Source organism: Pleurodeles waltl, chromosome 7 (assembly GCF_031143425.1).
Source record: "Pleurodeles waltl isolate 20211129_DDA chromosome 7, aPleWal1.hap1.20221129, whole genome shotgun sequence".
NCBI classification, from domain to species: Eukaryota; Metazoa; Chordata; class Amphibia; order Caudata; family Salamandridae; genus Pleurodeles; species Pleurodeles waltl.
Genome location: NC_090446.1, coordinates 606,550,044 through 606,576,719, shown reverse-complemented (window position 1 = coordinate 606,576,719; position 26,676 = coordinate 606,550,044). Strand labels below are relative to the sequence as shown.

The 26,676-nt window shown below is 46.8% G+C and overlaps 1 protein-coding gene across 16 annotated transcripts in view; it reads right to left on the bottom strand.

Moving 5' to 3' along the window:
• The window catches only part of UIMC1 (ubiquitin interaction motif containing 1), a 380,703-nt gene that overhangs the window by 48,214 nt on the left and 305,813 nt on the right, over positions 1–26,676 (bottom strand). For all 16 annotated transcript variants that reach the window (XM_069244540.1, XM_069244534.1, XM_069244544.1 and 13 more), the window contains one exon: positions 621–663. In XM_069244540.1, coding sequence (XP_069100641.1) covers positions 621–663 — 43 coding nt within the window. The remainder of the gene's footprint in view (positions 1–620; positions 664–26,676) is intronic.

Here is a 26,676-nt window from a genome sequence, read left to right as displayed (position 1 = left end):
AATGAAATTTTCCTGGTCCTGGTATAAGGTGCAAACACCATAGGTGTCCTCCACACACTATGCCAGCTTCCTACAGTAAGGTGGTAACACTTTCTTCAAATAAATAACTTTTTAAAATTATGGGCGCTGACCATGTGTGTTGTCAATATGATGTCAATAATAAGCAATAATACCCTAGTAATTGACCACCCCCATAGATTTATTTAACCAGCAAAACTTAAGATTTCAAATCTTATGTTTTGTGCGTTATTTTTATGCATTCTTCTTTTACTGTTAACACCTTGATTTCGCTATACTGTGGCCTTCAGGTTATTACTAAGTTATGTGTAATATCATTACACATTACACTGACCTATAAGTTAAAATGAGAAATCTTAGGGAAGTGGTTTTACACAGCACACCTGTTCCATTACAAGAGATAAACGGAAATAGATATGGGATCTTCATGGGGGTGTACTACGGATCACTGTCTTCACGCAGCACCCAGGTAGGAATGATCCAGCTAAGCACTAGCAGTGGAGGCTGTGAAACCAAGGAGTGGTGCTTGTTAACAATAGATGTGAGCATATTACATTGCTGTACCGCAGTTCTCAAGCAGCAAGTGAACAATTTCAGCTCACCTCAAGTGTCCAGGTCTAGGGGCACTGGTCCTTCTTTCGGCATCTAAAGGTGAGGAGGAAATAGGAAAAATACCATCAGCTTACAAGCTGTAAAACTATTAAAAACATATTTTACTACACAGAGTGGCACGTCAGTCTTAGAGAACATTGATTGCTGTGAGATGAATGTGCATTTGTAGCATATTTAAATTAATTAGGAAACTACTGGCATGCACAGTTTCAAATGTTACCTCTGAAGGTAGGTGTACCTAGCAATCTTCAAAGAGCTTATGAAGTTTAGAGCGCCACAGTGGCATCAATGTAATCCTGTCTTTTATACTGGGCAAATGCCACATTCGTCCCACTCACATGGTCATCGCAAACATCAGTGATAACATAACCAATGTCACATTGTCACTGCTCACTTAATACACAGATAATTTGTTATTCCATTCAGAAGCCAAAAATAATCAACAACATTACACACAGTGTGGGCGAATTAATCCTTCAAAAAGTGTAGTGTAGAGTAGTGAGTGCAATATACACCTTTTTTAGTCTGCAGCAGGGTAGATTTTGTTTGTTAAAACTACCAAAATCCGCACAACATGCAGAGTAAAAGAACAGGGAGCATTCTTGTGCCCAAAAAGGAAAGCACTTGCGCTGGGTTACTTGCTTCTTTCTCCACTGTATAATGAAGTCTACCTAGGAGCCAGCTGACAACAGCTATTCCAAATGGCTTCTCAGCAGCCAATCAGAAAACTGCTACCAAACAGGTCTCTTGTAATTGCTTGACTTTGTTAAGGGGTCTACTGTGATTGCTTACATTTGTTATGGGGTCTATTGTGATCGCTTGAAATTGCTAAGTATTTAAAACCATGCAAAACATAACTATGAGGAATTTGAGATCAGTAATTTTCAAAAAGAAATAGGTTTCTTTCCGGGTCACAGTATGAAGATAAGGATCTCTGCTCATGCCAAGAGCCAACCTTGGAAGAAAGAAACATGAATAAGGCAGTATCTTTGAACAGTCAGTCATTGTATAAGGCAGGATATACTTATGTGGCTTTTGATCAAACAAACAGTGAGAGAGACGTAAATATGGAGTTACAAGAAATGAAAAATGTGGGATGCTGATCCCATTGCAAAGGGATGCCATGAGATCCCTCATAAAATATAGTGTATTCAGATGAAAATATGAATATATTATGGGATATATATATATAAGTAAGTGTACATCTGTTCGTGGCATGTTCCGCTGCAGATTCACATGCTGTGCACTGTTCCTGCCATCTAGTGTTGGGCTCGGAGTGTTACAAGTTGTTTTTCTTCAAAGAAGTCTTTTCGAGTCACGGGACCGAGTGACTCCTCCCTTTGGCTCCATTGCGCATGGGCATCGACTCCATCTCAGATTGTTTTCCCGCATTGGGTGAGGTAGGAGTGGTAGAATGAGAATAGTAAAGATGTCCATGCAATGGAATAGATATGTATGTACATAGTTTGTGCTAAAGGAATGTTTAAGTTGCAATTAGAAATTGTATATATGTAAATAAACGGCTACAGGCTCCCGGGGAGGTGGGAGGGCGCATGTGAATCTGCAGCGGAACATGCCATGAACAGATGTATACTGGGTAACTGCCATTTTCTGTTCGATGGCATGTGTAGCTGCAATACACATGCTGTGCATAGACTACAAAGCAGTAATCCTCCCAAAAGTGGTGGTCAGCCTGTAGGAGTTGAAGTTGTTTGAAATAATGTTCTTATTACAGCCTGTCTTACTGTGGCTTGTTGTGTTGCTAACACATCTACGCAGTAGTGTTTGGTAAACATATGAGGTGTGGACCAGGTGGCTGCCTTACAGATCACTGTCATTAGTATGTTACCTAGAAAGGCCATTGTTGCTCCTTTCTTTCTAGTGGAGTGTGCCTTTGGTGTAATGAGTAGCTCTCTTTTAGCTTTTAGGTAACACGTTTGTATGCGTTTGACTATCCACCTGGCTATGCCCTGTTTGGATATAGGGTTACCAGCATGGGGTTTTTGGAAAGTGACAAACAATTGTTTAGTTTTACAAAATGGTTTTGTTCTGTCTATATAGTACATTAGTGCTCTTTTTATGTCTAATGTATGCAGTGCTCTTTCTGCTACTGAGTCTGGCTGTGGGAAGAAGACTGGGAGCTCCACAATTTGGTTTAAATGAAACAGTGAGATGACTTTTGGCAGAAATTTTGGATTTGTGCGGAGAACTATTTTATGTTTGTGTACTTGTAAAAAGGTTTCGTCAATAGTGAACACTTGTATTTCACTAACTCTTCGTAGTGAAGTGACAGCTACTAGAAATGCCACCTTCCAAGTTAAAAATTGGATTTGGCAAGAATGCATGGGTTCAAAAGGTGGACCCATGAGTCTTGTAAGTACAATATTAAGATTCCACGAGGGTACTGTTGGGGTCCTTGGAGGTATAATCCTTCTTAGTCCTCCATAAAGGCTTTAATGACTGATATTCTAAATAGTGATTTTGTGTGTTTAATCTGCAAGCAAGCAGAGATTGCAGTGAGATGTATTTTGATGGAAGAAAAAGCAAGATTTGCTTTTTGTAGGTGTAGTAAATAACCTACAATGTCTTGTATGGAGGCATCTAACAGTGTGATGTGTTTTGCTTGGCAGTAGAAAACAAACCTTTTCCATTTATTAAACCTTTTCCATTTATTAGCATAACAATGCCTGGTGGTAGGTTGTCTTGCCTGTTTAATGACTTACATACACTCATTTGGAAGATTTAGATAGCCAAACTCTAAGACTTCAGGAGCCAAATTGCTAGGTTGAGCATTGCTGGATTGGGGTGTCTGATCTGTTGCTTGTGTTGTGTTAACAGATCTGGTCTGTTTGGAAGTTTGATGTGAGGTACTACAGAGAGGTCCAACAGTGTGGTGTTCCACGGTTGGCCTGCCCACGTTGGTGCTATGAGTATTAGTTTGAGTGTCATATGCACAATATCATAAGAAAACACAATACACAGTTATACTAAAAATAAAGGTACTTTATTTTTATGACAATATGCCAAAGTATCTCAGAGTGTACCCTCAGTGAGAGGATAGGAAATATACACAAGATATATATACACAATACCAGAAATATGCAGTATAGTCTTAGAAAACAGTGCAAACAATATATAGTTACAATAGGATGCAATGGGGGCACATAGGGATAGGGGCAACACAAACCATATACACCAAAAGTGGAATGTGAACCACGAATGGACCCCAAACCTATGTGACCTTGTAGAGGGTCGCTGGGACTATTAGAAAATAGTGAGGGTTAGAAAAATAGCCCACCCCAAGACCCTGAAAAGTGAGTGCAAAGTGCACTAAAGTTCCCCAAAGGACAAAGTCGTCGTGCTAGGGGAATAAGGCAGGAAAGACACAAACCAACAATGCAACAACACTGGATTTCCAATCTGGGGTACCTGTGGAACAAGGGGACCAAGTCCAAAAGTCACAAGCAAGTCGGAGATGGGCAGATGCCCAGGAAATGCCAGCTGCGGGTGCAAAGAAGCTTCTACTGGACAGAAGAAGCTGCGGTTTCTGCAGGAACACAAAGGGCTAGAGACTTCCCCTTTGGAGGACGGATCCCTCTCGCCTTGTAGAGTCGTGCAGAAGTGTTTTCCCGCCGAAAGAACGCCAACAAGCCTTGCTAGCTGCAAATCGTGCGGTAAGCGTTTTTGGATGCTGCTGTGGCCCAGGAGGGACCAGGAGGTCGAAAATTGGACCAGGAGGTAGAGGGGACGTCGAGCAAGACAAGGAGCCCTCTTAGCAGCAGGTAGCACCCGGAGAAGTGCCAGAAACAGGCACTACGAGGATGCGTGAAACGGTGCTCACCCGAAGTCGTACAAAGGAGTCCCACGTCGCCGGAGACCAACTTAGAAAGTCATGCAATGCAGGTTAGAGTGCCGTGGACCCAGACTTGGCTGTGCACGAAGGATTTCCGCCGGAAGTGCACAGGGGCCGGAGTAGCTGCAAAAGTCGCGGTTCCCAGCAATGCAGTCTAGCGAGGTGAGGCAAGGACTTACCTCCACCAAACTTGGACTGAAGAGTCACTGGACTGTGGGAGTCACTTGGACAGAGTTGCTGGATTCGAGGGACCTCGCTCGTCGTGCTGAGAGGAGACCCAAGGGACCGGTAATGCAGCTTTTTGGTGCCTGCGGTTGCAGGGGGAAGATTCCGTCGACCCACGGGAGATTTCTTCAGAGCTTCTAGTGCAGAGAGGAGGCAGACTACCCCCACAGCATGCACCACCAGGAAAACAGTCGAGAAGGCGGCAGGATCAGCGTTACAGAGTTGCAGTAGTCGTCTTTGCTACCATGTTGCAGGTTTGCAGGCTTCCAGCGCGGTCAGCAGTCGATTCCTTGGCAGAAGGTGAAGAGAGAGATGCAGAGGAACTCGGATGAGCTCTTGCATTCGTTATCTAAGGAATCCCAAGAGACAGAGACCCTAAATAGCCAGAAAAGAGGGTTTGGCTACCTAGGAGAGAGGATAGGCTAGCAACACCTGAAGGAGCCTATCAGAAGGAGTCTCTGACGTCACCTGGTGGCACTGGCCACTCAGAGCAGTCCAGTGTGCCAGCAGCACCTCTGTTTCCAAGATAGCAGAGGTCTGGAGCACACTGGAGGAGCTCTGGGCACCTCCCAGGGGAGGTACAGGTCAGGGGAGTGGTCACTCCCCTTTCCTTTGTCCAGTTTCGCGCCAGAGCAGGGCTAAGGGGTCCCTGAACCGGTGTAGACTGGCTTATGCAGAAATGGGCACCAAATGTGCCCATGAAAGCATTTCCAGAGGCTGGGGGAGGCTACTCCTCCCCTGCCTTCACACCATTTTCCAAAGGGAGAGGGTGTAACACCCTCTCTCAGAGGAAGTCCTTTGTTCTGCCATCCTGGGCCAGGCCTGGCTGGACCCCAGGAGGGCAGATGCTTGTCTGAGGGGTTGGCAGCAGCAGCAGCTGCAGTGAAACCCCGGGAAAGGCAGTTTGGCAGTACCAGGGTCTGTGCTACAGACCACTGGGATCATGGGATTGTGCCAACTATGCCAGGATGGTATAGAGGGGGCAATTCCATGATCATAGACATATTACATGGCCATATTCGGAGTTACCATTGTGAAGCTACATATAGGTAGTGACCTATATGTAGTGCACGCGTGTAATGGTGTCCCCGCACTCACAAAGTCCGGGGAATTGGCCCTGAACAATGTGGGGGCACCTTGGCTAGTGCCAGGGTGCCCACACACTAAGTAACTTAGCACCCAACCTTTCCCAGGTAAAGGTTAGATATATAGGTGACTTATAAGTTACTTAAGTGTAGTGTAAAATGGCTGTGAAATAACGTGGACGTTATTTCACTCAGGCTGCAGTGGCAGGCCTGTGTAAGATTTGTCAGAGCTCCCTATGGGTGGCAAAAGAAATGCTGCAGCCCATAGGGATCTCCTGGAACCCCAATACCCTGGGTACCTCAGTACCATATACTAGGGAATTATAAGGGTGTTCCAGTAAGCCAATGTAAATTGGTAAAATTGGTCACTAGCCTGTCAGTGACAATTTGAAAGAAATGAGAGAGCATAACCACTGAGGTTCTGATTAGCAGAGCCTCAGTGAGACAGTTAGTCACTACACAGGTAACACATTCAGGCACACTTATGAGCACTGGGGCACTGGGGCCCTGGGTTACCAGGGTCCCAGTGACACATACAACTAAAACAACATATATACAGTGAAAAATGGGGGTAACATGCCAGGCAAGATGGTACTTTCCTACACAACCCCCCACCCCCAAACGAAGGACAATAAGACTAGCCATGACCTGATGAGTCTTCATTGTCTAAGTGGAAATATCTGGAGAGTCCATCTGCATTGGAGTGGCTACTCCCAGGTCTATGTTCCACTGTACAGGGAGTGCAGAATTATTAGGCAAATGAGTATTTTGACCACATCATCCTCTTCATGCATGTTGTCTTACTCCAAGCTGTATAGGCTCGAAAGCCTACTACCAATTAAGCATATTAGGTGATGTGCATCCCTGTAATGAGAAGGGGTGTGGTCTAATGACATCAACACCCTATATCAGGTGTGCATAATTATTAGGCAACTTCCTTTCCTTTGGCAAAATGGGTCAAAAGAAGGACTTGACAGGCTCAGAAAAGTCAAAAATAGAGAGATATCTTGCAGAGGGATGCAGCACTCTTAAAATTGCAAAGCTTCTGAAGCGTGATCATCGAACAATCAAGCGTTTCATTCAAAATAGTCAACAGGGTCGCAAGAAGCGTGTGGAAAAACCAAGGCGCAAAATAACTGCCCATGAACTGAGAAAAGTCAAGCGTGCAGCTGCCACGATGCCACTTGCCACCAGTTTGGCCATATTTCAGAGCTGCAACATCACTGGAGTGCCCAAAAGCACAAGGTGTGCAATACTCAGAGACATGGCCAAGGTAAGAAAGGCTGAAAGACGACCACCACTGAACAAGACACACAAGCTGAAACGTCAAGACTGGGCCAAGAAATATCTCAAGACTGATTTTTCTAAGGTTTTATGGACTGATGAAATGAGAGTGAGTCTTGATGGGCCAGATGGATGGGCCCGTGGCTGGATTGGTAAAGGGCAGAGAGCTCCAGTCCGACTCAGACGCCAGCAAGGTGGAGTACTGGTTTGGGCTGGTATCATCAAAGATGAGCTTGTGGGGCCTTTTCGGGTTGAGGATGGAGTCAAGCTCAACTCCCAGTCCTACTGCCAGTTCCTGGAAGACACCTTCTTCAAGCAGTGGTACAGGAAGAAGTCTGCATCCTTCAAGAAAAACATGATTTTCATGCAGGACAATGCTCCATCACACGCGTCCAAGTACTCCACAGCGTGGCTGGCAAGAAAGGGTATAAAAGAAGGAAATCTAATGACATGGCCTCCTTGTTCACCTGATCTGAACCCCATTGAGAACCTGTGGTCCATCATCAAATGTGAGATTTACAAGGAGGGAAAACAGTACACCTCTCTGAACAGTGTCTGGGAGGCTGTGGTTGCTGCTGCAGGCAATGTTGATGGTGAACAGATCAAAACACTGACAGAATCCATGGATGGCAGGCTTTTGAGTGTCCTTGCAAAGAAAGGTGGCTATATTGGTCACTGATTTGTTTTTGTTTTGTTTTTGAATGTCAGAAATGTATATTTGTGAATATTGAGATGTTATATTGGTTTCACTGGTAATAATAAATAATTGAAATGGGTATATATTTGTTTTTTGTTAAGTTGCCTAATAATTATGCACAGTAATAGTCACCTGCACACACAGATATCCCCCTAACATAGCTAAAACTAAAAACAAACTAAAAACTACTTCCAAAAATATTCAGCTTTGATATTAATGAGTTTTTTGGGTTCATTGAGAACATGGTTGTTGTTCAATAATAAAATTAATCCTCAAAAATACAACTTGCCTAATAATTCTGCACTCCCTGTATAGTCCATTCCCTGTAGGGATATGGACCACCTCAACAATTTAGGATTTTCACCTTTCATTTGTTTTAGCCAAAGTAGAGGTTTGTGGTCTGTCTGAACAATGAAGTGAGTGCCAAACAGGTATGGCCTCAACTTCTTCAGAGCCCAGACCACAGCAAAGGCCTCCCTCTCTATGGCAGACCAACGCTTTTCTCTAGGGGTCAACCTCCTACTAATAAAAGCAACAGGTTGATCCTGGCCCTCAGAATTAAGTTGTGATAGGACTGCCCCTACTCCTAATTCAGATGCATCAGTTTGGACATAGATTTTTTTTAGAGTAACAAGGGCTTTTCAGGACAGGTGCAGAGCACATGGCCTGCTTTAGCTCCTCAAAAGCTTTCTGACAGTTTGCTGTCCATAATACCTTTTTAGGCATTTTCTTGGATGTGAGGTCATTAAGAGGGGCTGCAATGGAGCCATAGTTCTTAATGAACCTCCTGTAATACCCTGTGAGGCCTAGGAAGGCTCTCACCTGAGTCTGAGTGGTAGGGGGAACCCAATCAATAATTGTTTGGATTTTCCCCAGAAGTGGTGCAATCTGTTCCCCACCAACAAGGTGTCCCAGATAAACCACCTTCCCCTGCCCTATCTGGCACTTTGAAGCCTTGATAGTGAGGCCTGCCTTTTGCAGGGCCTCCAAAACTTTCCATAGGTGGACCAGGTGATCATCCCAGCTGGAGCTAAAGACAGCTATATCGTCCAAATATGCTGCACTGAAAGCTTCCAGCCCTTGCAGGACTGTGTTCACCAACCTTTGAAAAGTGGCAGGTGCATTTTTCAAACCAAAAGGCATTACAGTAAACTGGTAATGTCCTCCAATGGTTGAAAATGCAGTTTTAGGTTTAGCATCTTCTGACAATTTGATCTGCCAATACCCTGCAGTCAAATCAAAAGTGCTTAGATACTTGGCAGATGCCAGTGTATCTATGAGCTCATCTGCCCTGGGTATAGGGTGAGCATCAGTTTTGGTTACCAAGTTGAGACCTCTATAGTCTACACAAAACCGCATTTCCTTCTTTCCATCTTTGGAATGGGGTTTTGGTACAAGTACCACAGGAGAAGCCCATGGACTTTCAGAGTGCTCAACCACTCCTAGTTCTAATATTTTCTGGACCTCTTGCTTTATGCAGTCCCTGACATGGTCAGGCTGCCTATAGATCTTACTTTTGACAGGTAAACGGTCTCCAGTATCTATAGTGTGCTCACACCAAGAAGTGGTACCTGGCACAGTAGAGAAGAGTTCAAAGAATTGATCTAGGAGATTTATGCAATGGTCTCTCTGCTCAGCAGTAAGACAATCAGCCAAAACTACACCTTCCACAAGAGCATCTTGTTCTGTGGAAGAGAAGAGATCAGGTAGAGGATCACTGTCTTCTTCCTGTCCCTCATCAGTTGCCATGAGCAGGGTGAGATCAGCCCTGTCATAGTAGGGTTTCAGGCGGTTGACATGGAGCACCCTAAGGGGACTCCTGGCAGTGCCTAAGTGAACTAAATAGGTGACTTCTCCCTTCTTTTCAACAATTGTGTGGGGTCCACTCCATTTATCTTGGAGTGCTCTTGGGGCCACAGGCTCCAAGACCCACACTTTCTGCCCTGGTTGGTACTGAACCAAAACAGCCTTCTGATCATGCCATTGCTTCTGGAGCTCTTGGCTGGCCTGAAGGTTTTTGCTGGCCTTTTTCATGTACTCAGCCATCCTTGATCTGAGGCCAAGTACATAATCCACAATATCCTGCTTAGGAGCTTTTAAAGGTTGTTCCCAACCCTCCTTTACAAGTGTGAGTGGACCCCTAACAGGGTGTCCAAAAAGAAGTTCAAAGGGGCTGAAGCCCACTCCTTTCTGGGGTACCTCCCTGTAGGCAAAAAGGAGGCATGGTAGAAGGATATCCCATCTCCTGCGGAGTTTTTCAGGGAGACCCATAATCATGCCTTTGAGAGTTTTATTAAATCTCTCCACCAGTCCATTTGTTTGTGGATGATAGGGTGTTGTGAACTTGTAAGTTACACCACACTCCTTCCACATGGCCTTTAAGTATGCAGACATGAAATTGCTTCCCCTGTCTGACACTACTTCCTTTGGGAAGTCCACCCTAGAAAATATTCCCAGGAGGGCCTGTGCCACTGCAGGTGCTGTAGTGGTCCTTAAAGGAATTGCTTCAGGGTATCTTGTGGCATGGTCCACTACCACCAAGATAAACCTATTGCCTGAAGCAGTAGGAGGGTCAAGGGGGCCAACTATGTCAACCCCTACCCTTTCAAAGGGAACCCCAACCACAGGCAGTGGAATAAGGGGTGCCATTGGTGTGCCACCTGTTTTGCCACTGGCTTGACAGGTTTCACAGGACTTACAAAATTCTTTTGTGTCCTCAGACATCCTAGGCCAATGAAACAAGGGAACAAGTCTGTCCCAAGTTTTCATTTGACCCAGGTGCCCAGCTAGGGGAATGTCGTGGGCAAGAGTTAGGAGGAACTTTCTGTACTCCTGAGGAATCACTAATCTCCTGGCAGCTCCAGGTTTAGGATCCCTATGCTCAGTGTACAAGAGGTTGTCCTCCCAGTAAACTCTGTGAGAGTCACTGACATCCCCATTAGCCTGTTTGACAGCTTGCTGTCTTAGACCCTCTAATGTGGGACAGGTTTGCTGTGCCACACTCAGCTCCTCCCTGGCAGGCCCCCCTTCACCCAAAAGCTCAGCAGTGTCTGCTTGAAGCTCCTCTGGTGTAGGTTCTGCACAGGGAGGGAATTCTTCTGAAGTAGAATCCACTGTAGAGGGAGGGATAGTAGTAAGTGGTTTGCTTCTACTAGCCCTAGCTTTAGGGAGCACTTGGTCCATTGTTCCAGGATCCAAGCTTCCCTGTCCTTTTTGCTTTTTGGCCTGAGCCCTTGTCAAAGCAAAAATATGCCCTGGGATGCCCAGCATTGCTGCATGGGCCTCCAACTCCACATCTGACCAAGCTGATGTCTCCAAATCATTCCCTAATAGACAGTCTACAGGTAAATCTGAAGCTACCACAACTTTCTTTGGACCAGTAACCCCCCCCCAGTTGAGATTTACAACAGCCATGGGGTGGCTAAGTGTGTTGTTGTGAGCATCGGTTACTTGGTACTGGTGACCAAGTAGGTGTTGTTCAGGGTGGACCAGTTTCTCTATGACCATAGTCACACTGGCTCCAGTGTCCCTGTAGGCCTGAACCTCAACACCATTTATTAGGGGTCGCTGCTTGTACTTATTCATATTAAGGGGACAAGCAACTAAGGTGGCTAAATCAATAGCCCCCTCAGAGACTAGTATAGCCTCTGTGGTCTCCCTAACAAGACCAACCCCAACTAAGTTACCAATAGTGAGCCCAGCTACTCCCTTGGATTGGCTATTAGTAGGTTTGCTCCCACCACCACTGCTATTAGTAGGGACACTAGGTGTAGCAGTAGGGGTTGTAGTGGTAGGAGGCTTGGTGCCTTTCTTTGGACAACTGGGATCTGTTGTCCAATGGCCTTTTATTTTACATAAATAGCAGCATGGTTTCTTTTCCTTGTTTTGATTAGAAGAGGATTTGGGCCCACCACCCCCACCAGAGTGTTTTTGTGGGCCTGATGAAGACTCATTTTTAGATTTGTCCCCACCCTTGTCAGAAGACTTACCATCCTTCTTTTTGTTGCCATCTTTGTCACCCCCTGTATGAACTTTTCTGTTCACCCTTGTTCTGACCCATTTGTCTGCCTTCTTTCCCAATTCTTGGGGAGAGGTCAGATCAGAGTCCACCAAGTACTGGTGCAACAAATCAGACACACAATTATTAAGAATATGCTCTCTCAGGATCAAGTTATACAGGCTGTCATAATCAGTAACTTTACTGCCATGTAACCACCCCTCCAAGGCCTTCACTGAATGGTCAATGAAATCAACCCAGTCTTGTGAAGACTCCTTTTTGGTCTCTCTGAACTTTATCCTGTATTGTTCAGTGGTTAAGCCATAACCATCCAGGAGTGCATTCTTAAGAACTTTGTAATCATTAGCTTCATTTTATTTTACAGTAAGGAGCCTATCCCTACCTTTCCCACTAAATGATAGCCATAGGATAGCAGCCCACTGCCTTTGAGGGACATCCTGTACAGCACAGGCCCTCTCAAGTGCAGCAAACCACTTGTTAATGTCATCCCCCTCCTTATAAGGGGAACTATCTTATGCAGATTCCTGGAATCATGCTCTTTTGCAGGATGACTATGGGGAATACTGCTGCTGCCACCATGGGTTTCTAAACCCAGTTCCTGTCTCTCCTTCTCTACTTCTAAAGTCTGTCTATCCAAATCCAGCTGTTGCTTCTTGAGCTTCAGTCTGGTTTGTTCCACTCTCAATCTATTGAGCTCCCTTTCTAACAATCTGTCATCAAGGTGGGTGGGAGGGACATGCCTTGAAACAGAAGTATGGTGAGAATGGACAGAAGGAGACCTGTCCCTTACAGAGGGCACCCTAACAGCTTGGCTAACAGAAACATCAGTACCACTGTGGTGAGAATAAATGCTTTTGTTATGATGTGAGACAACACTATTTGTATGGTGTGACTCAACATCATTACCAACTATGCTAGACTGTCTAGTAATGGGCAGGCTAGGAAGTTTCTTTCCTGAATCTTTTCCTGGGGGAGTCCCTGGATCATATTGGGAACCATTAGCTACTTTTTCAACAGATGGGGCACTTCTAGCCTTATCCTGTTCTCTAAGCATGTTAAGTAACAATTCCAAGGAAGGATTCTTCCCTACACTCAAACCTCTCTCTATGCAGAGACTCCTTGCTCCTTTCCAGCTAAGGTGATCATATGCAAGTTTGGACAGATCAACATTTTGGCCTGTGCCAGACATTTTTAGAGAGAGTTAAAGTGATAGAAAAAGAGAAAAAAGTTTGTCAGAGCTTTTAGAAAGACAGAGAAAAAAACTTTTAAAACTTTTTAGAACTTTTTAGAAAGTTAGAAGTACTTTTCAGCACTTAGAAAAGAGTGAAAAGAGGAAATGCAAAACTTTTTGGCAATGTGTATATACACTGAACTTGTTTTGTATATTTTTCTCTTATGAAAAGTACAATGACAAGAGTGGTAAGTAGTCTCAAAGCACTTATCCCACCACTGCACAACCAATGTAGGAGGCTGGACTGGCTTGCAGTGAGTACCAAGGGGTACTTGCACCTTGCACCAGGCCCAGTTATCCCTTATTAGTGTATAGGGTGTCTAGCAGCTTAGGCTGATAGATAATGGTAGCTTAGCAGAGCAGCTTAGGCTCAACTAGGAGACGTGTGAAGCTACTACAGTACCACTTAGTGTCATATGCACAATATCATAAGAAAACACAATACACAGTTATACTAAAAATAAAGGTACTTTATTTTTATGACAATATGCCAAAGTATCTCAGAGTGTACCCTCAGTGAGAGGATAGGAAATATACACAAGATATATATACACAATACCAGAAATATGCAGTATAGTCTTAGAAAACAGTGCAAACAATGTATAGTTACAATAGGATGCAATGGGGGCACATAGGGATAGGGGCAAAACAAACCATATACTCCAAAAGTGGAATGTGAACCACGAATGGACCCCAAACCTATGTGACCTTGTAGAGGGTCGCTGGGACTATTAGAAAATAGTGAGGGTTAGAAATATAGCCCACCCCAAGACCCTGAAAAGTGAGTGCAAAGTGCACTAAAGTTCCCCAAAGGACAAAGAAGTCGTGATAGGGGAATAAGGCAGGAAAGACACAAACCAACAATGCAACAACGCTGGATTTCCAATCTGGGGTACCTGTGGAACAAGGGGACCAAGTCCAAAAGTCACAAGCAAGTCGGAGATGGGCAGATGCCCAGGAAATGCCAGCTGCGGGTGCAAAGAAGCTTCTACTGGAAAGAAGAAGCTGCGGTTTCTGCAGGAACGCAAAGGGCTAGAGACTTCCCCTTTGGAGGACGGATCCCTCTCGTCTTGTAGAGTCGTGCAGAAGTGTTTTCCCGCCGAAAGAACGCCAACAAGCCTTGCTAGCTGCAAATCGTGCGGTAAGCGTTTTTGGATGCTGCTATGGCCCAGGAGGGACCAGGAGGTCGCAAATTGGACCAGGAGGTAGAGGGGACGTCGAGCAAGACAAGGAGCCCTCTTAGCAGCAGGTAGCACCCGGAGCAGTGCCAGAAACAGGCACTACGAGGATGCGTGAAACGGTGCTCACCCGAAGTCGCACAAAGGAGTCCCACGTCGCCGGAGACCAACTTAGAAAGTCGTGCAATGCAGGTTAGAGTGCCGTGGACCCAGGCTTGGCTGTGCACGAAGGATTTCCGCCGGAAGTGCACAGGGGCCGGAGTAGCTGCAAAAGTCGCGGTTCCCAGCAATGCAGTCTAGCGAGGTGAGGCAAGGACTTACCTCCACCAAACTTGGACTGAAGAGTCACTGGACTGTGGGAGTCACTTGGACAGAGTTGCTGGATTCGAGGGACCTCGCTCGTCGTGCTGAGAGGAGACCCAAGGTACCGGTAATGCAGCTTATTGGTGCCTGCGGTTGCAGGGGGAAGATTCCGTCGACCCACGGGAGATTTCTTCGGAGCTTCTAGTGCAGAGAGGAGGCGGACTACCCCCACAGCATGCACCACCAGGAAAACAGTCGAGAAGGCGGCAGGATCAGCGTTACAGAGTTGCAGTAGTCGTCTTTGCTACTATGTTGCAGGTTTGCAGGCTTCCAGCGCGGTCAGCAGTCGATTCCTTGGCAGAAGGTGAAGAGAGAGATGCAGAGGAACTCGGATGAGCTCTTGCATTCATTATCTAAGGAATCCCAAGAGACAGAGACCCTAAATAGCCAGAAAAGAGGGTTTGGCTACTTAGGAGAGAGGATAGGCTAGCAACACCTGAAGGAGCCTATCACAAGGAGTCTCTGACGTCACCTGGTGGCACTGGCCACTCAGAGCAGTCCAGTGTGCCAGCAGCACCTCTGTTTCCAAGATGGCAGAGGTCTGGAGCACACTGGAGGAGCTCTGGGCACCTCCCAGGGGAGGTACAGGTCAGGGGAGTGGTCACTCCCCTTTCCTTTGTCCAGTTTCGTGCCAGAGCAGGGCTAAGGGGTCCCTGAACCGGTGTAGACTGGCTTATGCAAAAATGGGCACCAAATGTGCCCATGAAAGCATTTCCAGAGGCTGGGGGAGGCTACTCCTCCCCTGCCTTCACACCATTTTCCAAAGGGAGAGGGTGTAACACCCTCTCTCAGAGGAAGTCCTTTGTTCTGCCATCCTGGGCCAGGCCTGGCTGGACCCCAGGAGGGCAGATGCTTGTCTGAGGGGTTGGCAGCAGCAGCAGCTGCAGTGAAACCCCGGGAAAGGCAGTTTGGCAGTACCAGGGTCTGTGCTACAGACCACTGGGATCATGGGATTGTGCCAACTATGCCAGGATGGTATAGAGGGGGCAATTCCATGATCATAGACATATTACATGGCCATATTTGGAGTTACCATTGTGAAGCTACATATAGGTAGTGACCTATATGTAGTGCACGCGTGTAATGGTGTCCCCGCACTCACAAAGTCCGGGGAATTGGCCCTGAACAATGTGGGGGCACCTTGGCTAGTGCCAGGGTGCCCACACACTAAGTAACTTAGCACCCAACCTTTCCCAGGTAAAGGTTAGATATATAGGTGACTTATAAGTTACTTAAGTGCAGTGTAAAATGGCTGTGAAATAACGTGGACGTTATTTCACTCAGGCTGCAGTGGCAGGCCTGTGTAAGATTTGTCAGAGCTCCCTATGGGTGGCAAAAGAAATGCTGCAGCCCATAGGGATCTCCTGGAACCCCAATACCCTGGGTACCTCAGTACCATATACTAGGGAATTATAAGGGTGTTCCAGTAAGCCAATGTAAATTGGTAAAATTGGTCACTAGCCTGTCAGTGACAATTTGAAAGAAATGGGAGAGCATAACCACTGAGGTTCTGATTAGCAGAGCCTCAGTGAGACAGTTAGTCACTACACAGGCAACACATTCAGGCACACTTATGAGCACTGGGGCCCTGGGTTACCAGGGTCCCAATGACACATACAACTAAAACAACATATATACAGTGAAAAATGGGGGTAACATGCCAGGCAAGATGGTACTTTCCTACAGTGGGAGAGGGGGAAAAGCCTAAGCAAATATCCCTGACCAATTGATCCATAGAGCATTGCCCTTGGACTGAGGGTGTGGGTACCTGGACGCAAAGTTTTGGCATTTTACGTTTTGTGGCAAACAGATCTATGTTTGGTGTCCCCCTCACTGGCGAAAGTATTTTTGTAGTATCTGGGGATGTATTTCTCACTCGTGAGCTTGCTGGTGATCTCGACTGAGATTGTCCGCTAATTGATCGTGAATGCCTGGAATATATTGCGCTATTAGGTGAATGTTGTTGTGAATTGCCCAATGCCAATTATTTTGTGCTAGGGGGCATAGTTGAGATGAGTGTGTTCCCCCTTGTCTGTTTATGTAGTACATTGTTGTCATATTGTCTGTTTTGACAAGAATGTGTTTGTGAGCTAGAAGAGGTTGAAATGCTTTTAGTGCTAGGAAGACTGCTAGCAGGTCTAAGTGATTTATGTGCAGTTGTTTCTGTTGACTGTCCCATTGTCCTTGTATATTGTGATTGTTGAGGTGTGCTCCCCACCCCATCATTGATGCATCTGTTGTGAGAATGGCGTGAGGCACAGGGTCTTGAAAAGACCGCGCTTTGTTTAAATTTACGGGGTTCCACCATTGAAGCGAATAGTGTGTTTGGCGGTCTATCAAGATCTTGGAGTTGACCCTGTGCCTGCGTCCATTGTTTTGCAAGGCAATGCTGTAAGGGCTGCATGTGTAGCCGCGCGTTTGGGACAGTTGCGATGCATGATGCCATCATGCCTAGGAGTTTCATGACAAATCTGACTGTGTAGTGCTGATTTGGTTGAATCTTGGGTACCATGGTGTGAAATTATTGTACCCTTTGTGGGCTTGGACTGGCAATCACTTTTTGAGTGTTGCGCCCAAGTATTGTTGAAGTTGGGATGGTTGCAAGTGTGATTTTTGGTAATTTATAGAAAATCCTAGTGTGTGTGTAGGGTATCTATTACGTAACGTGTGTGATTTTGACACTGCTGTTGAGTGTTGGCTTTTATTAGCCAATCGTCGAGATATGGGAATACGTGCATGTGTTGTCTCCTTATATGGGCCGCTACTACTGCGAGGCATTTTGTAAATACTCTGGGGGCTGTTGTTATCCCAAAGGGTAATACTTTGAATTGGTAATGTTTTCCTTCTATGACAAACCTGAGGTATTTTCTGTGAGATGGATGGATGGGTATATGAAAATACGCATCTTTTAAATCCAGTGTTGACATGTATTCTCCCTGTTTTAGTAAGGGGACTACATCTTGTAGTGTCACCATGCGAAAGTGTTCTGATTTGATGAATAGGTTGAGAGTCCTGAGATCTAAAATTGGTCTTAGTGTTTTGTCCTTTTTGGGAATAAGGAAATATAGGGAATAAACCCCTGTTCCTTTTTGTTGGTGAGGTACTAGTTCTATGGCTTGTTTTGTTAATAGTGCCTGCACCTCTGTTTGTAACATTGCTAGATGTTGTGACAACAGTTTGTGCACTCTTGGGGGAATATCCGGCGGAAAATGTGTGAATTCTATACAGTAACCATGTTGGATAATTAATAGGACCCATGTGTCCGTGGTTATGTCTGACCAATGTTTGTGGTAAAATCTCAGTCTTCCTCCCACAGGTGATGTGTGTTGGTGGAGGCTGACGGGCAAGTCACTGCTTCTTATTAGTGGACTGCTTAGTGGGCTGAAATTTCCCTCTTGACCTTGGGAATTGTCCCCTGAAGGACCCGCGAGCCCCTCTCTCTGATATTGTGATTGGTAGGTGGGTTTTGTTTGAGAGGTGGATGTTTCTGAAGGCTGTTGTCTGAAACCTCCCCTATATTGCGGTTTTCTGAATGTCCCTCTATATTCGGACGAGTAGAGCGGTCCCATGGCTTTGGCCGTATCAGTGTCCTTCTTCATTTTTTCGATGGCTGTGTCCACTTGTGGTCCAAACAGTTGTTGTTGATTAAATGGCATGTTTAGGACCGCCTGTTACATCTCTGGTTTGAAGCCTGAGGATCTTAACCATGCATGGCGTCTAATTGTCACTGCAGTGTTCACTGTTCTTGCGGCAGTGTCGGCAGAATCTAATGCTGATCGTATCTGATTATTAGATATTGCTTGTCCCTCCTCTACCACTTGCTGAGCTTTTTTCTGATATTCCTTAGGAAGATGTTGGATGATATCGCTCATCGCGTCCCAATGAGCTTGGTCATAACTTGCAAGAAGGGCCTGAGAGTTTGCAATGCGCCACTGATTGGCAGCTTGTGACGCTACTCTCTTTCCTGCCACATCTAACTTCCTACTCTCCTTATCTGGAGGTGGTGCATCTCCAGATGACTGCGAGTTGGCTCTCTTTCTCGCAGCTCCAACCACTACAGAGTCTGGGGGCAACTGTTGTGTGATGAACACTGGGTCCGACGGTGGTGGCTTGTATTTCTTTTCCACCCGCGGTGTAATGGCTCTCCCTTTCACGGGCTACAGAAAAACTTGTTGGGCGTGTTTAAGCATGCCTGGGAGCATAGGAAGACTTTGATAGGAAGCATGCGTTTTGGACAAAGTATTAAAGAGAAAATCGTCCTCCAATGGCTCAGTATGCATGCTCACATTGTGGAATGCGGCAGCGCTAGCCAAGACTTGAGTATATGAGGTGCTATCCTCGGGTGGAGAGGGTTTCGAAGGATAGCACTCTGGGCTACTGTCCGACACAGGGGGATCGTAGAGGTCCCAGGGGTCTGTATCCTCTTGTGACTGCACAGTGTGTGTGGGTGACTGTGCAGTGGGCATTGCAATAGGTGACACTGTTCTTTGCGGCGAATGTGGAGGAGAATGTTCTGGTGAAAAATGGCATGACGGAAATCTTTCTCTGGGTACTTTAGCCTTTGGCTGTTCAGTGTCTGTCCGCCCTTGGAAAGCTAGTTTCCTTTTGAATTTGAGAGGAAGTGCAGTTTGGATCTTCCCAGTATCCTTATGGATCTGTATCCTTGCCTGTGTTTCATCAAACTCCTCCATATGAAGTTCCTCCTCAAATCTGTCTCTCTCTTTTAGTTGCTTTGAGAGTCCATGTTCCTCGGTGTATGAGGCTTTTTTCGGCTCCGAAGCCGTTTTTTTCATCACCGAAATGCCCATGCGGACGGTAGGCCCCGGCTCCGAAAGACTTTTTCAAGGCTTCGCCGACTCGACGTGTCGATGTCGAGTTTTCTCGGTGACTGGTTCTCGGCTCGAGTCCGAAGACTTTGGCACGATTTGGACCTTTTTCGGTGCCGAAGGTGTTACTTGGTCACCACTGATTTTTTTTTATGGGTGGAGCCATGGCCTTCCGGCAGTGGCGCCCCGAGGCCTTATGTTTCTTAGACTGACTGTGGGCTTGGGTCAGGGCAGGCGTACTCACGTGTTGGCTTGATGTAGGTGGTCGGTCTGCATCGGAGTCGTCCGAGTCGGAACCTTGGATGGAGATAGCCATCTCCTGTTTTTCGACATCGAGGTGCTCTGAACTTTTCGACGCTATTTGCATCCGCCTCACCCTCCGATCCCTCAAGTTCTTCTACGATCGAAAGGACTTGCAGGCCTCACAAGTGTCTTCTCTGTGCTCCGGTGACAAACACAGATTACAGACCCGATGTTGGCCTGTGTACGGATACTTGGCGTGGCACTGTGGGCAGAAACAGAAATGGGTCCGGTCCATTGGGCTTCGACGTTTTCTGTGGTTGGGCCGACCAGGCTCCGGCTGGGTGTGGAAGCCCCGAAGGGCCACTGTAGCTGTGTTTCGCCGGTGTTGCGGTGTCGATGCAAGATATTTCCTGATCGAAAACAATACTGACGCTTTTCGGTGAATTTTAGTCTTTTCCCGATTTGAATAACGGAGCGAAGAGGCACACGTCCGAACCCGATGGCGGAAAGAAAACAATCTAAGATGGAGTCAATGCCCATGCGCAATGGAGCCGAATGGGAGGAGTCACTCGGTCCTGTGACTCGAAAATACTTCTTCGAAGAAAAACAACTTGTAACACTCCGAGCCCAACGCTAGATGGCAGGAACAGTGCACAGCATGTGTATCTGCAGCTACACATGCCATCGAACATATATATATTACACCCACATACATATATTAATTGAAAAAAAAAAACAAAGGTTACAGGGACATTATAGTTAATAAATAGAATTTAAAAACCTTGGAAATTCACAAAAAAAACAAAGGTTATTGGGCATTGGAGTTATAGTTAGGTTCAGATTTTACACACATAAAACCACAGAAGCAGTTATAGTTACAGTTATATCTGTAACTCATCCCCTAAAATAACAATAACTCGCACCCTCGCCATGATCAGTTTTATCCTCAATAATTTTGTTGCAAGTAGTGCAATGATATTATCAATGAGGTCTTAGAAGATGTCATGACTAATGTAATATGTGGGGTAATAAGCAGTGCATGGCAAGGGCGCAAGTTATAGTTACCTTAGGGCACGAGTTATAGTTTCTTGAGATAACTATAACTGCTGAATTTCTACGGTTTTATGCGTGTAAAATCTGAGCCTAAAAGTAATATTTAATTACCATCCCTCAATCCAACCACTGCTGCGCAGGCTCCCCACATGCAGCCAACCCGATACTGCACACTGGTATGCGACCAGGCCTTGCAGCCAACACCTCGCATTCAGCCAGCCCCAAGCCGCAGACTGCCTTTTGCAGTGCCGGGGAGAGGGAAGTGCGGTTATTGGGGGGGAGGGGTGGCCCAGGGCCTGGTCCCTTTTCTTTTTAGGGGGTGGAGGGGGGGTGGGGGGGGCACACAGCATCCCTACCCAAGATAATTTCTGCCCCAGGAACCCTATCCCCCAGGACCAGGTCAAACTGCAAAAAGGGGGATGGGGCATGCCAGTAGATAATATACAAACACCAAATTACATTCAGTTTGATCTGAAGTAAGTGAGAGAGCGACAGAGAGAGGGTGTGTGCGTGTCCAATTTAATAAGAAGGCGATATGAAATATAACAGAGAGTTATCATATAATGCAGACAACAATTAAATGCCCTTTGACTAGATTAACAGTAAGATCTTGATTTCAGTAGCAGATACTGGTGCAGCTGAGATTTGGCTGCTACCTTTGACGTCACAATGCTGATCTATAAGTGACCATACTGAGATTATATTTTGAGGATTGATAATAAGTTAATTGTAAAGTGGTGCACTAAACATCTGTATAAAAGTGCATTTACCTGAGGGTAGTACTTTAATGTACATTGTATAGCCTTTCTAACCAAAGCATAATCATTTATTTTGATTTTGTATGTTTCCTTATGATGTTAGTGAATAATTATCATTAAAATGATAATTAATTTCTTGATGGATATGCTTTCAATGTCACAGGCTAATGTTTAAAATGTAGTTCCCCATCATATTACTGACGTGTTAAAAGTTATTTCACTTTTGCAATTTACTGTAAAATGAAATTAGACATGGTTGATTAATGATGATTTTATAATTGAAACGTTATATGTGTTTTCTTAACACAAATAAAGTGTGTCATCTGAATTCTACTTTGCTTTAGTTTAGCAACATTGATTTGCTAGGCCTCAGTCTCATAGCAATGTGGGAAAGCTCTTTTCTCTTTGCTGTGTCATTTAGTTCCAGATGTTGTTCCCATAAAATGTTACTTTGGAAGTAGATGGCAGTTCTTTTGCTCGGAGAGCCGACAAAAGTAAATGTACAAGTTACTTACCTTCGGTAACAAAATATCTGGAAGAGACATATTCTAGTTGTAAATCCCTTACCTTAGAATTTTCCCCCAGGGGTCAGACTGGATCTGGAGATTTTTCTTCGAGCAATACCCTTGTGCATCTGTAGGTGGCTTCAGTCGACTTCGCAGGCGTCGTGGTCCAGTGATAACGTCGGGAGTACTACACAGACGCCACCCTCGCGCAGTGACGTCAGTTTCTTTTAACGACTTTCCACGCCAGAGCGCAGAACTGCTAAGAACATTGAGATTGGTGCGCCAGAACTAAGGACCTGAAAGGGGGAATCCCTGTCCCTAGAAATCGGTTCGCAAGCAGGGAGGATGGGTGGGCGGAAAGGAATCTGCAACTAGAATAGGTCTACCAGATATTTTGTTACCGAAGGTAAGTAACTTGTACATCTGATAGAGACTTCTAGTTGCAGATTCCTTACCTTAGAATAGATACCCAAGCAATGCCATCCTCGGTAGTGGGCTGTGAACCAAGATCACACTAGAAACTCCTGTAGAACCGAACAACCAAAATAGCCGTCTCGACGGACCTGACTGTCCAGGCAGTAGTGCTTAGCAAACGTGTGCAGGGACACCCACGTAGCGGCCTGGCAGATATCCAGGTCAGGAACTCTGCGTGCTAACGCAGTGGAAGCAGCAGTTGCTCTGGTGGAATGAGCACGCAAGCCTTCAGGAGGTTGCTTTTTGGCCAAAGCGTAGCACATTTTGATGCAAAGAAGCACCCATCGAGAGATGGTACGCTTTTGCACCGCCTTCCCTTTTTTCGCACCCACATACCCAACGAAGAGCTGATTGTCCGCCCGGAAATCTTTAGTACGATTGAGGTAGAACGCCAACGCGCATTTCGGGTCCAGACGGTGCAGTCTCTCCTCCTCATGGGAAGAATGTGGGGATGCGTAGAAAGTAGGTAAAGTGATGAACTGGCCTACATGAAAAGGTGTGACCACCTTAGGAAGGAAGGATGCCCTACTGCGCAACATGACTTTGTCAGGGTACACAGACAAGTATGGAGGTTTGGAGGAAAGGGCATGTAGCTCACTCACCCGGCGAACAGAGGTGATAGCGACTAGAAAGACAGTTTTGAAGGTGAGAAGTCGCAAGGGACAATTATGCATTGGCTCAAAGGTGGTGCACATCAAATAAGTAAGTACAAGATTAAGGTCCCACTGAGGCATGATAAATGGAGTGGGAGGAAAGAAATGGGTGAGCCCTTTCTTTTAGGAATCTACTCACAATAGGAGATTTAAAGAGTGAGGGCTGATCAGGTAGTCTAAGAAAGGCTGAAATGGCAGATAAATACCCTTTAAGGGTGCCCAAAGCAGAGCCCTGCTGGGCTAAAGAAAGAATGACAGCGGGGCAGAAGGGGGATCAACAGATTTGTTGGTACACCATGCCACAAATTTATTCCAACGACAGGCGTATACAGTTTTAGTTGATGGACGCCTGGCTGCCAAGTTAACATTGCAGACTTCGGGTGGAAGGGCAAAAGCCGTCAACTGTTGCAACTCAATCTCCACGAATGAAGGCAGGGGTTGGACAAGTTCGGGTGAAGAACCGTCCCCTGTTGCTGTGACAGAAGATCCGCCCGAAGAGGCAGTCTGAGAGGAGGATCAATGGACATGCTCAATAGCTCTGAATACCACACTCTCCGAGCCTAGTCCGGAATCACCAAGATGACTTGGGCCCGGTCGTTCCTGATTTTCTTGAGAACTCTGGGCAGAAGAGGGATAGGCGGGAAAGCGTAAAGGAGGCCGGAGTTCCACTCGAGACGAAAAGGGTCTCCGATCGAGTGCTGCCTTGGAAACTCCAACGCACATAACAGCTGACATTACGTGTTTTCTGCGGAGGCGAACAGATCTAACCAAGGCTCTCCCCACTGCTGAAAGAGACCTTGCACCACCTCCAGCTGGAGACGCCAATCGTGATCAGCTGTGCATCGACAGCTGAGTTTGTCAGCTCTGGCGTTGAGGGAGCCCGCCAGATGTTGAACCATCAGGGTAATGCCCTGATGTTCCAGCCATGTCCAGAGGCGTAGTGCCTCCTGACAAAGGGTCAAGGACCCTACTCCGCCCTGTTTGTTGGAGTCCCACATGGTGGTAGTATTGTCCGTGAACACCTGCATTATTTTCCCTTTGAGAGAGGGAAGGAATGCTTTCAACGCAAGCCTGATCGCCCAGAGCTCCAGCAGATTTATAAGGAGCCTGACTCCGCCGGAGACCAGAGGCCTTTGATCTCCACCTCTCCCATGCGGCCACCCCAACCCAGAAGTGACGCATCTGTCTCTATCGAGAGTTCTGGCTGGGGAAGGGAGAGGGATCTGCCCTGGACCCAATTTGGATTTGAAAGCCACCACTGCAGGTCTTTCGCAGTTCCCTCCGAGATCTGGACCAGGTAGGAGAGATTCCCCTGATGCTGCGCCCACTGGAACATCAGGTCCCACTGCAGAGACCCGCATATGCCATCTGGCATGTGTTACTAGCAGGATGCAGGAGGCCATAAGGCCCAGCAGCCTCAGAGCCAGTCTCACCAAAACCCAAGACCAAGGTCGAAAAATCTGAATCATAGCCTGAATGTCTTGGACTCGTTTTTTCGGGAGGATAAGCCCGAAACTGCACTGTGTACAGACCTGCCCGATAAAAGGGAGCGACTGAGGGAGTCAGGTGTGACTTTGGCATGTTGATAGTGAACCTCAGCGTGTGCAGGAGGTTCGCCGTAGTCTGAAGGTGGGAGACGACTTTCTGGGGCGAGTCCGCCTTCAACAGCCAGTCATCGAGGTAGGGGAAGACTGAAACCCCTTCCCTGCGCAGATGAGCTGCAACCACCACCATCACTTTTGTGAACACCCGTGGGACACTGGTAAGGCCGAAGGGGAGCATGGTAAACTGAAAGTGCTCGTGACCTACCACGAATCGTAGGTAACGTCTGTGGGCAGGCAGGATGGTGATGTGGAAATAAGCATTCTGCAAGTCCAACGCTACCATCCAGTCTCATGGGTCTAAGGCAGACAGAACCTGAGCCAGGGTGAGCATTTTGAATTTCTCCTTCTTGAGGAAGTAGCTTAGGTCCCAAAGGTCTAGGATAGGACGTATGCCCTTGTCCTTCTATGGTATCAGAAAGTAGCGGGAATAACAACCACAACCTACTTCTAGAACAGGGACCTTTTCTATAGCTCCCTTGGCCAAGAGAGCTGTGACTTCCTGGCGGAGAAGCGCCAAATGATCCTCCGGAAGGTGATTGAAGGATGGTAGCAAGGGTGGTGGAGCAGATTCGAAAAGGGGGGGGGAGTAGCCCTTTCGAACAATCTGCAAAACCCACCCGTCTGCGGTGATATGTTCCCAGTGGGCAGGTGAGGGCGAATACTGCCACCAACTTGATGGGAGTGAGGGGACGGACTAGGAGGGTTTGGAGGCTGCAGCGGGGGCAGAGATGGACTGGACAGACCTCTGGTTCCCTGTCCCACGGCCACATGGGATTCCTTGTCCTTGTCCAAGCATAGGCTGTCCAGCGTGCGAGGCACGGTGGCTGTGTGGAGGACGCGACAGGGCGCCCCTTCCGTGTCCACGAAAGAGGCAAAAAGCAGGCTGTGGTGGGCGAGGGGCCAAGGAAAGACCGAGGAACCGAGCCGTAGTCCAGGAATACTTAAATCTCTCCATGGATGAGTCTTCTTTGTCTCTGAACAGACGGGTGCCATCAAAGGGCATGTCCATGAGTGACTGTTGGACATCCCCCGAAAAACCAGAAGTATGTAACCAGGCGTGGCGCCGTAAGGCCACTGTCATAGCAACCGATCTGCCCAGAGAGTCGGTCGTATCCAGCCCACAACGGACTGTGAACTTTTCAGCGTCTCTCCCATCGTTCACAGCTTGGGAGACAATAGCACAAGCCTCTTCGGGTATCTGCAGCAGGATTTGCACAACTGTATCCCACAAAGTGTGGGTTTAGCGGCCCTAAAGGCTTGCGGTGTTCACAGACCGCAGCGCGAGACTGGAGGAAGAAAACAACTTCTTGACAAACATTTCCAGCCTTTTTGATTCCCTATCCGGGGGGGGCAGAAGGGACCCCGTCTGAAGAAGAGGAAGCCTGGATAACAAGACTCTCAGGCGTGGAGTGTTGGGACAGGAATTTAGGGTCATTCGGAGCGGGCCAACGGCGGTGTTCGACAGTCCTATTCACAGGAGCCCCTGTGTTCGGTTTGGACCATGTACCCAAAAGGACATCAGTGAGGGCTTCATTAAATGGGAAAAGGGGTTCTGAAGTAGAAGCCCCAGGCTGAAGCACCTCCGTCAGGAGATTAGACCTGACCTCTACAGTAGGAAGCTCAAGACCAAGTACCTCAGCTGCCCTACTGACCACCATACCATAGGTTGCTCCCTCCGGCGTAGCCACAGGAGGAGGAGACAGCATGCCAGCGTCAGAAGTATCCAGACCACTGGCTTTGCACAGTGCCTGTGCCCAGTCCATAGTAGGGTCATCCTGGTATTCTTAAGGGTCTAGGGACGCCTCCAATTCCTCCCTATATTCGTACCCATAGGAAAAAGGGTCCGAATCCGACCTGGGGCGAATAGGGCAGCTCCGGCAAACTCAGGTAAGCGCAGAGCCGACCCAGACGCAGGCTCAGAGGACAGAGGCCTAGTGCGTGGACACTCTTCCCAGGTTGCGTCGGCCAAGCGACAGGGTGAAGTAGGAGAGCGTT